The sequence below is a fragment of the Myotis daubentonii genome, chromosome 5 (assembly GCF_963259705.1).
Source record: "Myotis daubentonii chromosome 5, mMyoDau2.1, whole genome shotgun sequence".
Taxonomy (NCBI): Eukaryota; Metazoa; Chordata; class Mammalia; order Chiroptera; family Vespertilionidae; genus Myotis; species Myotis daubentonii.
In genome coordinates, this window is record NC_081844.1 from 90,729,619 (window position 1) to 90,741,144 (window position 11,526).

General features: G+C 54.6%; 1 protein-coding gene across 1 annotated transcript; it reads right to left on the bottom strand.

Moving 5' to 3' along the window:
* Window positions 1-2,083: 2,083 nt before the first annotated feature.
* Window positions 2,084-9,024, bottom strand: ARSI (arylsulfatase family member I). The gene is made up of 2 exons (XM_059698903.1): window positions 8,141-9,024; window positions 2,084-4,319 (listed from the first exon to the last, which is right to left on the bottom strand). Exons 1-2 carry the CDS (start codon window positions 8,449-8,451, stop codon window positions 2,915-2,917), a joined length of 1,716 nt encoding a protein of 571 aa, XP_059554886.1. The 5' UTR covers window positions 8,452-9,024; the 3' UTR covers window positions 2,084-2,914.
* Between the last annotated feature and the right edge of the window lie 2,502 nt (window positions 9,025-11,526).

Genomic DNA, 11,526 nt, shown 5'->3' on the forward strand with positions numbered 1-11,526 from the left:
ATTGGAAGGGCCCTGAGGGAGCCCATGTCCCCTACAGATCGGTGGCCGAGGCACAGAGGAAGGAAGCTGCCCTCCCGCAGTCACACAAGTCAGGGGCAGAGCCAGGGCCACAATCTGAAGCCCTGACTCCCAGGTCCTTCCCTTACCCTGCTCTGCCTTTCCCCTTTCTGACACTGCAGGGCTGCTTGCCCAGGTCCCAAGAGAGACAACAGGCACTGAGGAGGGGAGGAAATGGTGCCAAGGCCCAGGGTGGGGCTCAAGCCCCTCCAGCCAGGCCTGGGGCTCTCTCCTGGTTTCTAGGAGACTGGCCGTCACTGTTCAGGATTCTATAAGTGGGGCCCAGCTCAGATAGGGCTGCCCCTGGCTCAGACCCATCAGGCTGGCAGACCTGCTGCCATCTGGTCCAGCCAAGGGGGAAACGGGGCTTGTCTGGCATCCCTGGGCTGCACTCCCCCAGATCAATGACCCAAGAGGTCAGAGCTGCCTCTGGTCTGCCTGCCGCCCATCCCTCCCATGGTGCAAGCATCTGCCTGCTGATACCAATCAGAGGCCTGACACAGAGTCCAGACCAAGGTGCCCTGGCTGGAGGGAATGCAGGGGCCATGAGAGGCAAGACAGGGGGCAGAGGGAGCATGCTGACTGCTGGGCAGAGCAGAAGCCACAGCAAGCAGACTGAGCCTCTTGTCACAATGTCCTAGGTCCTGGTCACTTCTCATCTCAAGCCCTCCCTCAATCTCAGGTCAGGGCCAGCTGCCAGCACCCCTGTTAGGCAGGCTTGGGGGCTGCTGGGCTGTGGATCAGATGGCAAGCTGAAGCTTGAGGGGGGCTTCTGGGCTGTTGCTGGGCTCTGAATTAGGTAGGACTCTGCCAGGTGAGCTCTAGGCTGAGTTGGAGATTAGACCAAGCCTCCTTCTCAGGAATCAGAATGGAGCCAGCCCCCAACCCCAACCTGTTTGGGGCCAGGTTGACCAAACGGTGGGCCTTGGTGTGTAGGAAAGAGCAGAAAGGACTTTTTATGGCTCTGCACTTGTGCAGAGAAGCAGGACTGGAGACGGAGGCTGGGCCATCTTGGGCAGAGCCAACTCAGCAGGCATGGGCAAGCCTATCACTCAACTGGTACAAGCCTAGAGCCACGGGGGAGCCCGGTTCCACGTCACTCTGGCATGGCCCAGCCCACAAAGCTGGGACGAGCCTCCAACAGAGCAGGGGTATCCTGGGTAATGGGCAGACTATGGACAAACCCCCCCCCCCCCCCCCCCCCGTGGTACACTGGGCCTGGGACACATCCCAGTGGGTGACTTCTTCCAAGTCTCCCTCCTGAGCAGGCAGAAGCTGGGGCTGGCTGGAATCAGAGGCCTCAGACACTCCTGGTCCCTGCCCACCATGGCCCTGGCACCAACATCCTGGGAAATGGGAAAGGTTTCAGTTGGGGGACCAGGGTTGGGAGTAAGGAGCCCAGGACATGAATGGTCGCCTCTGCCCTGCAGCCCCAGAACAGACCCTCCCTCCTGGGTTGAGCCACCTTTGCAGTGGGGATGCAGCTCTTAAAACCCAAACCCTCTCCACTGCACCGCACCCACCGCACCCCACCCCATCCACAAGCTGACGAGTCCTAACAGGCCTCCTTTGCCAGTGACAAAAATAACTATTTTCAAAATTCACAGCAGGGCTTTCGCCTACACACGCTGTGCCGACTGGAACCTGAAGGGAGATCTGCAGAACGCAGTGTGCGGATGAGGCACGCTGTGCAGCAAGGAGGCTCTGAAACCCCCATGCCCCTCCTCCCACCACTCAGCCCATGTCCCGCAACACACACACATACACAGGGAAACCCAGAGCAGCCAGGTAGGAAGGGCTCTTAGATCATCCACTACACACAGGGGACACTGAGGCCCAGAGCGGGTCTGGGATTTACCTGAGGTTACATAGTGGATTTGTGCCAGGATGTGACCAGAACCCACACATTCCACCTCCAGGCCAGGCTGCCCACCTCCTCTCCCATTCACTTGGCCAGTAGTGAGCTCACACCTGGATGCACGTGCACACACCCACCTGTGCTCATAAACAGCACTACAGCCCTTGCTTCTGTGTTACCGCATTTTAATCAAGTTCATGGGCTCCTCCACAACCACTAGCTGGGCCAGTCCTCTACAGCCCTGTGAGGTAGGCAGAGCCAGAGATAGCATCCCCATTTGCAAGTGGGGAAATTGAAGCCCAGAGGGAAAGGACTGAGCTCAAGGTCAAAGCAGAACCCAGATGTCCTGAGTGTTGGTCCTGCAGCAGCTGACAGCCAGGCCAATTCCTCTGGGTGCTGGGGACAGGAAGGAGAGCTCTCTACCACAGCCACCCCCACCCAACAGCCTGGCCCCAGGCCATGTGAAGAACCAGGAGGGCCACCTCCCTGGACCCCTGCTCTTGCACCCAGCACTCAGGGGTCTCTTCGGAGAGTGGCCAGATTGCCATGCCTCGGCTGGAGTCCAGGCCTGGACTTGCCTCCATGTGGCCCCTCGCCCAAGCAGTACCGCAGAGGGCAGGGTATGAGCTAGGAGGTGGTGAGGTCCCGGGAACTGCACCATGGAACCGGCACCGGGTCCACACCACAAAGCCACAACATCATCAGAGATCATTTCACAGATGAGGAAAGTGAGGCCCAGAGAGCTTGTGCAGGTCACCCGAGGTCACAGAGTAAGTCAATGGAGAGGCAGGACAGGGATTCAGGCATCCATCCCATCTAGTTTATTCTACCCCTACGCCCAAGCCAAACTCCCTACCCTTCAACTGAGCGGCTATATGCCCTACATTTCCCTGCAGATGGAGCCGTGACCTCAGGCCCCTCCCTGGTTGAGGACAGGACCAGGCTTGAGAGGAGGAATACATTTAGGAGGACAGAGATCCTCCCCCCACTCCTCCTACATCAGATCCGGTGGGACATCAGTCTGGTGTTGAGTTTACGGAAAAAGGATCGCAGCTTGCAAATCTTGCATTTTTTCTTGCGGCGCCCCCGGGAGAGGCTTCGAGACCTGGCTTCCTCCTCCTCCTCCTCTTCTTCCTCATCACTGGCCCAAGGCCCCCAAGCACCCCCATTAAAGTCAGGATGGGCCCGGGGATTCTCAGCCGGGTAGCGCACAGGGATGGCTGTGCGGTTATAGTCCACCAGGCGGGCCAGCAGGGCTCGGACCACGTCTGGCCGCTGGCCAGCGAGGTCCTCCCGTTCGTAGGGGTCAGCACTGATGTTGAAGAGCCACACAGCCTGGCGGGCACTGGCCATCCGCTCCAGGTTCCACCAGCTGCCTGGGAAGGCGGCCAGTGTCTGCGGTGGGATCCAGTCGCCGTAGCCCGGGTCTCCCGTCAGCAGCTTCCACTCGCCCACACGGATGGCAGCCTGCACAGCAGTGTTCCAGATGCCGAAGCCACCCTCCAGGGAGCCGTGCCGGGCGTGGTTGTAGAGCGGGTCAATGTTGTGCAGGATCTCCGTGCGTGGCGAGGCCCGGCCCTCGCTGATGGCTGGCCACACGTCATAGCCATCTAGCCCATCGGCCACAGAGACAGTGCCACCTGCCAGACCCACCAGGGTCGGGTACCAGTCAGTGATGTGCACCAGTGCCCGGCTGGTCCGTCGCTTTCGCTTGAGCAGAGGGCTGTGGACGAACCCCAGGCCCCGCACACCACCTTCCCAGTACGTGCCCTTGCGTCCTCGCAGCGGCCAGTTGCTGCCCCCGGAGAAGGTCTGGCCGCCATTGTCACTGGAGAAGATGATGACACTGTTGTTGTAGAAACCATAGCGCTTCAGGGCCCAGGTGATATTGCGCACGGCCTCGTCCATGCAGGTCACCATGGCTGCGTATTTCCGCCGGGCCACGTTGCCCATGGAGCGGTAGCGGTACAGGTACTCACGGGGGGACTGCAGGGGCGTGTGCACCGCCTGGAAGGCCACGTAGAGGAAGAGGGGCTGCCGGGGGCTGTGGCTGGCTAGGATGTGGCTGACGCGCTGGGCATAGAGCATGGTGGAATACTGGCCACTGAGCCCCCAGGCCACGTTCTCGCCCTCGTGCAGGTCAAAGCCACACACCCCGGGGCCATCGCAGTTGTCGTAGGTGTAGTAGTCCACGTTGCCCGTGAGCGAGCCCAGGAAGGTGTCGAAGCCCCGGCGGGTGGGCAGGCACTCCTTCCGGTAGAAGCCCAGGTGCCACTTACCCACCATGTGGGTAGAGTAACCTGCCTCCTGCAGCTTCTGGGGCAGCGTCACCTGGTCCAAGGGCAGGCAGTTGGGCTGCCGAGGGCGGATGATGGAGTGCTGAAGTCCCGTGTGGATCTGGTACCTGGTGACAAGAGCAGAGGGCACAGAAGGCACAAAGTGAGCTACAAACCACTGCCCTGGCCACCCAACCCCAATACTCACCCTGAAGTGGGCTCTGGTCCCAGCGTTACGAGCATGCATAGTAATAGTAACCAGCAGGTAGTATCCAATGTGCTGAGCACTTCAAATGCATTATCTCTTTGAATCATCAAACCCAACCGAAGCGGATATTATTACCACTCGAGGAGACTGAAGCTCAGAATGGTTAAGCCACTCTCCCAAGATAGCACAGCTAGGAAGCTGGGGAGTTAAGCGTCAAACCCAGGTTCATCTTAACAACAAAATAATAATAGCTAACACAAGTACTCACTATGTGCTCAGTACTGAGCGAAGCCCCTATATGAATTATCTCACCAAATCCTAACTGCAACCTAGGAGATACATATCATTATTTTCCCATTTCTCAAATAAGGAAACTGAGGCTCAGTAAAATAAATCACTTACCCAGTGATTCATACAATTAGTAACTGGCGTTGGGATTTGTATCCCTGGCAGTCTTTAGCGTCTTCGGAGTCCCGCAGTTCTAAGCCACTAACTTGCTATGGGGCCTAGAGAAGTCCTGCTCTCTTGGGCATACTCCTACTCACTCTTCAAAGCCCAACCCAAAGTCTCCCACTGTAAAGTCTCTCACAAATCTTTCAAAAACTGAGTCACTTTTGCTTCTGAGTTCCCTCAGCATTTATTACCCATGGCCATTGTCACAGTTGGCCATGAGATTCTACTCAGTGTACATACTCAACTCTGTATTCCTAGCACTCAGGTGGTATTTATATTTATTTATTTATTTATTTTTGGTGCCCGTGACTGGAATCGAACCTGGGACCCTTCAGTCCACAGGCCAACGCTCTATCCACTGAGCCAAACCTGTCAGAGCTCAGGTGGTATTTAAAGAAACAATTACTTATGGAATAAAAGAATGATACTCACAGGATTTAGAGTCAGAAGGTACCTAAGTCATCTTCTAGCTTGGTCACCTTGTCTTTAAAAGGAACTAAGATCTAGAATAGGGGAAGGGCCTTCCCAAGGTCGTTCATTAGTCAGGGGCAGAGCCAGGACTTGAACCTAAATACAAACAGAGTCCAAGCACAGACTCTTTTCCAGCAAACTAGGCTGCCACTTGCCTGCCCTGTTTGCTCATGTGCAGGAGTGAGTTGGTTGAAATGGAAGATCTTTACAAGTCTTTCCAGCCCTGCCCAGGTAGCTCAGTTGGTTAGAGCATCGTCTTGATATGCCAAGGTTGTGGGTTTCATCCCTTGGGCAGGAACATACAAGAATCAACCAATGAATGTATAAACAAGTGGAACAACAGATCCATGCCTCTTTCCCTCTCTCTCCCTTCCTCTCTCTTTTAAAATCAATGAAAAAAATCAATAAATAAAAAACATTTCAGTTCCCAAACTCTATGAGACTAGTTCTTCTGTGCCTGCCTGTAAATTCATGTGGCCCCTGGATCTGGGTCACTTACAAAGGCTAACACCCTGAGGCAAAAGCAAATGGTTAGCCTGCATTCCTCATTGCTCATTCATTCATTCAAATCTGTGGTAAAGGCCCTCATGTGCTCTGCTTATGGGGTCTTGCCTTTACTCAAATCTTAAAAGTCCAGAGTAAATAAGAAGCCTGGAACTTCACAGGAGTATTAGAAGCCCACACCTCTCACCCCCTTTTCCCTGGGGTATCCAAACTAAGTCAAGACTTGAATAATTGACACTTTTAACCCAGGTACTGGGGGAGTGGGGGAGGGATCTGTTTTGGTTTCCTTATCTTATAGCTGTTATTATTAGCTATCATTAGCTACTACTGCCATTTTTTATTTTAAAGAGAAAGGAAGAGGGAGAGAAAGAGAGAAACATTGATGTGAGAGAGAAACACCAATCAGCTGCCTCCAGTACGCACCACAACTGGGGATCAAACCTGAAATCCGGGCATGTGCCCTGACTGGGAAGCAAACCTGTGACCTTTCAGTTTGTGGGACGGCACTCCAACCCACCAAGCCACGCCACCCAGGGCTACTGCCATTTTTAATACTATATGCCACATACATTATTTCACTTAATCCTCAAAAAACCCTACAGGAAACACTATTATGACCTTCATTCTACAAATGATAAGACTGAAGCGCCCAAAAGTGCAGCCACGGGCCCAGACAGCTGGCAGTGGAGCTGAGCTTTGAACCCAGTGTGTGCAACTCATGCTCAAAATTTCTCGGCGATGCGGCCTCTGCAGACCTCAGCCGAGCTAATGAATGATTAGAGTGGGTTAGAGGCCAAGCCTCTCTTTCTAGGGGCTGAGCACCATGGAGCACTGTTGTATAAAGTGGGTGGGCCGGCTCAGAGTCCCTGAAGCCCGTGTGCAAGTGAGTAACATGAGAAACCTTGGCTCTCTCCAGCTTCACCAGACACGACTGGACTTATTAACAAACACTAATGAGAGTCGTCAGCATCAGTCAGATGGAGCCAGCTGCAAGGGGCGGAGGGCGCTGCCCAGCCACGCTCAGCTAACTTCACCGATCAGGGGGCTGGAACGCTGCCCTGCTGGCTGCTCATTCCCCTGCTTACACCAACGTCACCTCTTGGGACAGAAACGCTAACTCGTGCACAACTCCCGAGAACACAGATTCCTCCTCCCTCTGCTGGAAGTTAGTCACCATTTGCTCTTCACCACCACTGCCACGCGCACCACATACAGTGGCCCCTCTTCCTCCCGTTCTCTCTCTCTCTCTGTTCTTGGGTGGAAATGCTGAGTGTCAGGAAGAAAAGGCAGCTATCGGCCTCTCAGCCCCTCATACAGACCCCAAAGTCGGTACAAGCATGAACGAGTTGGGTCTTGCCTGACTCCACGCCTCAGTTTCCCCCATCCAGGAATCAGGGAGATTACCGCTCTGGTTCCCGAGTTCACGCTAGTGGCTTTTGGGTGGAACTTGGGAGAAAGCAGGCTTTGGACCCCATCCAGGGAGGATTAGCTTCAGCCTTGCCAAAGGATTTTCTCTTAAGTGGCCAGAGTTTGCTTTCCACACCCCCACGTCCTGTTCCCCTGCTCTTTTAATCCTGTAGTCCTGCCACCTTGCCTGTGGACAACTCCTTAAGAGAAAGCAGCAGGTCTCCTTGGGACCCCCAGCCAAAGTGGGAGGCTTTTGCATATGAAAAAACAGATGTTTGGAGAAATTAAGTAACTAGCCTAAGGCTACTGAGGTCCTGGCATTCTGTGTGTGTCTTTCACCTCCACCTATCAATTCTTTGGTTTCTTCCCAATATAGTCATCAGTTTGGGGATTCGAATCCCTCCAGTAACATAGAGGCTGCCATATACTGACAGCCAAGCAGGTTACACGAAATCCATTCCATCCTTACCACTGTTTCTCACGATAAAAATTGTTCTTCACCCCATTTTATGGGCAAGAAAACTGAGGCTTAGAGATATTAAGTAATTTGTTCAGGGCCTCAGGGCATGTAAACAGGAGCACCATTCAGACCTAAGTGTCAGAGGCTGTCACTCTCCTCTAACGAAGGGTGACCAGATGTCCCCTTCACATGGTGTGCAGTGTGAGTGTCCTGGAACACCCGAGGGAGAAGACCTCAAAGATGATCCAACCCCGTCAGTGTACAGGCAGGGAAACTGAGGCCCAGAGAGGGCAAAAGATTTACTAATGATCACACAGCTAGTTGGAGACAGAATTGGCCAGGAGCCCTGGTTTCTCGGGTCCCAGAGGGGCGACTGTAAATGCCGGGGAAATCTCCGACTGGGTTTCTTTGGGACTTGGATGGCCAGCGGCCTGAGCCATGCCTACCTGCCCGTGAGAAGTTGGCTCCGCGAAGGCGTGCAGATGGGCTGGATGTAGTAATTCTCCAACTTGACACCCTCGGCGGCCAGACGGTCCAGTGTAGGGGTCTCAATATCTGAGCCATGGTAGCCCACGTCGTGGTAGCCCTGGTCGTCGGTAAGGATGAAGATAATGTGGGGAGGCTGGGGTGGAGCGACGGAGGGCTGCTCGCTGGCCTCACTGGGGCCGTCAGCCACCAGACTCGGCTTGGTCCAGTCCCAGGACAGGTAGCCGAAGCTGAGCAGGCTGACCAGCGAGAAGCCAGTAAGGGCGTGCATCGCCAGGCCGGCCCGTGCGTCCGGGCGCGCAGGGCTCCCCAGGCCTCACCGCCGAGCGCGCCCAGGGCGCACGGCCCGCACGCCCGCCGGCCGCCGGCCCGGACGAGGCAAAGCGCTTAGCGCCCCCCGGGGCGGCCCGGCGAATTTTCTGGTACTGGAGACCGGACGGCAAGGCCGGACCTGCGCGGCCGCAGCCGGGCGCTCTGGGGAGGTCAGACCCGCGCCCAGCTGTCTCCAGCCGCCCTCTCGCCCGCCCTGTGCCGCCCTCGTTCCCTCTCCCCCAGCTCAGCCAGGCCAGCCTGAGACGCGGCGTGGTGACTTCCAAAATGTGCTCTCCACCATCCTCGGACTCTCCTCTCCTTCTAGCCCTCGATTTCTCCCGCCTCCTAATTTCTCTCGCCTCTGCTTTCCCTTTCTCCTCCCCCCGACCCTCCAGCCCCAGGCCCGGCCTCTCGCCCCGCCCGGAGTCTCGAGAACAGTTGGCCTCCCCGCAGGAAGGTGGGCAGGACCCCAGCGGGGAAGGGGAGGGAGGCACGGGGCGGGCGGGTCTGGGGTTGACACCGCCAGAGAGAATGAGAAAAAGTTGTAACATCTGCCGGCGGAGCTCCAGGTGGAGAGGCGGACGCCGGGAGGCGGCTCCGCCCCCGGGCGGGAAGCCCAGGCCCGCTCGGCCCTCCAGCTTCAGCGCCCGCCCTCGCCCCGGGGCTGGGGAAAGGAGGGAGGGGGCTTCTTGGAATCCGATGGAACCGCTCCGGCACGGCCCGGTCTGACATTCCTCGATTATGGAGTCTTGGCGTCTCTGAATTGCCAGCCCTAGAAGGACGCGCCTAATTTTCTGTTCCAACCGGGTCATCCACAGTGAGAGAAACTGAGGCCCTGCGATGGGTGGAAACTCTTCTAAGTCACGGAACAAGTTAGTGGCTTCTTCCCTGGGGCTCACAGAGGCTGTTTGAGTGGCAGCAGAGAGAGCCGTGGAAAATAGGAGATGACTTTGGCAAGCACCAGGGCCTGGAAATCAGGAAACTAGGTTCTGGCCGTGCCAGCTTCCCTCTCCTCAACCCCTCCCCCTCCTCATTCTGCAATTCACAACTGGAATCTTAGAATGCCGCGGCGCTAGAATCCACAGGGCAGGGGTTGCTGATTACATCTTGTACCCACAGGATCTAGATAGAAGCTCCATCAGTATATGTAACATGCGTGAATGAATGGATGAATGGGCCTCAAGGGTCGTCCATGCCAACTCCCACCCAAGAAAAGCTCCACTGCCTGGAGAGCAGGGGCCCGCTGTATGGCCGAGAAAGGCAGTGGGAGAACGTGGACCAGCGCGCCTGGATCTTCTGATTTTTTTTTTTTTTTTAAGGAAACCCAACTGTAGTCTATTATGAGAAATATTCCAGGTGTTACGTCCTAGTACCTGATTTCAAGCCAAATTTAAACACCATGCAGGCCAAATCAAACCTATTTGAGGACTATTTTAGGCCATTGGGTGCCCGATTGCAACTTTTGGATTGTTTTCCAAATGTTTACGCGACTACATTTTTAAATGAGAGAACTGAATTAAACACCACCAGTTAGGTTTCTTTACCACCAGGACGTCAAAGGTTTAACAGGCTAATCTCCAGGAGGGAGGCTGGTGAAGCTGTATTTCTCAGTCTCATGTGACCGAAGACCCCCTTTTTCACAGAGCCTCTCCAAGAGCCAGTGTCTTGTGAACTCTGGGGAACAAAGACTGCCCAGGTGTGTGTCTTCTCTTCTAGCGCCTTCCCCCTGCCAGTGTTCTGTCGAGATCCCTCCCACTTCCTTAGAACCACGGTGTGTGGGGAGAGACACCATTCCTCCAAAATAGTCGATCTGCATTTGGAAATGAGGGCTGCGTGGGGCCGCTGCTCCGGTTTGCTCAAAGGCCCATATTTAGGGTGACCAGATTTATCAAAAGGGAAAACTGAGCCTGTTCCTGCACAAGAAATGTCGAGGACAGACGGGGAAAATGCAGCCTCCTGAGGAGAAGGCTGCTAAAACGGGGCTTCGACAGAGGCAATCCTGGAGGTCAAAGTGGGACAGGTCACAGGGGGTCAATGGGCTTGGGTTTTGCACTCTTTGCATTGTCCCAGACCTTGGCCAGGAGGAACTGGAGAAATGGCACAAGGATAAATGGCAAGGGAGAGGGGGTGAGGACTCAGCCTAAAAGAAAAGCAGTCTCGGAGGCTGACAGGCCGCAGACCTCTATAAGGCTATCGCAAGGACAAGACAAGGCAGGACAAGCAGAATTTCTGCGAGTTCATGACTGTGGCCTCTGACATCAGACTGCGTGAGTTCGAATCTTGCCACTTAATTGGGCAAATTATTTTACTTCCATCAGCCTCAATTCCTCCATCTGTAAAATGGGATTATTATATTAATGAGATACAATACAGTGCTCAGTAAAGTGGCCGGCACATAGTAAGCACTCAGTGAATGTGAGTGGTTTTCACGATTGTCCTCCTGGGTTCTGAGAGAGAAAACTACGTCTTATGAGTGAGAGGGACTAGAAAACAGATTTCAGGCCAATTTAGGGAATTACTTTTGTAAGTAATCTGGCAGCTTGCTTAATAAAAGGATGACAGTGATGGATGAATCACCATGTGGAGAAGAGTGGGTGGAGCTCTTGGGCCTAACTCTTGTTCCCTAATAGTCACATTTCTTTTAAGAGCCCCTCAGTAATCACCCAAACCCACGGTGGCCTCAGAGGACACCATTCCCCCTCTAATGTTCTAGGGAGATAAATACTGAACCTCAGTTCTTCTTTTAGTGCCATTACACAATGAGACCAGGCTGGAACGTTTAAACCAGACATTTTCAAAGGCTCAGAGTTGACAAGGGGAAAATAACTGCAAAGAGTAATGTGAATTCAGGTCATATCTTTTTCAAGGTGTGACTCACTCATCTTCCCTTTGTGTCCGCTACAGGATGCCTGCCTGCCTTCTCTCCTGGGTCAATGACCATCAGCCCTACTCCCACCTAGGTAGACTCTCAACAACTCCAAGGTCTCAGAGAAACAGAAGCTAGCCTTTGCAGTCTCTAACTCAGGACCTACCA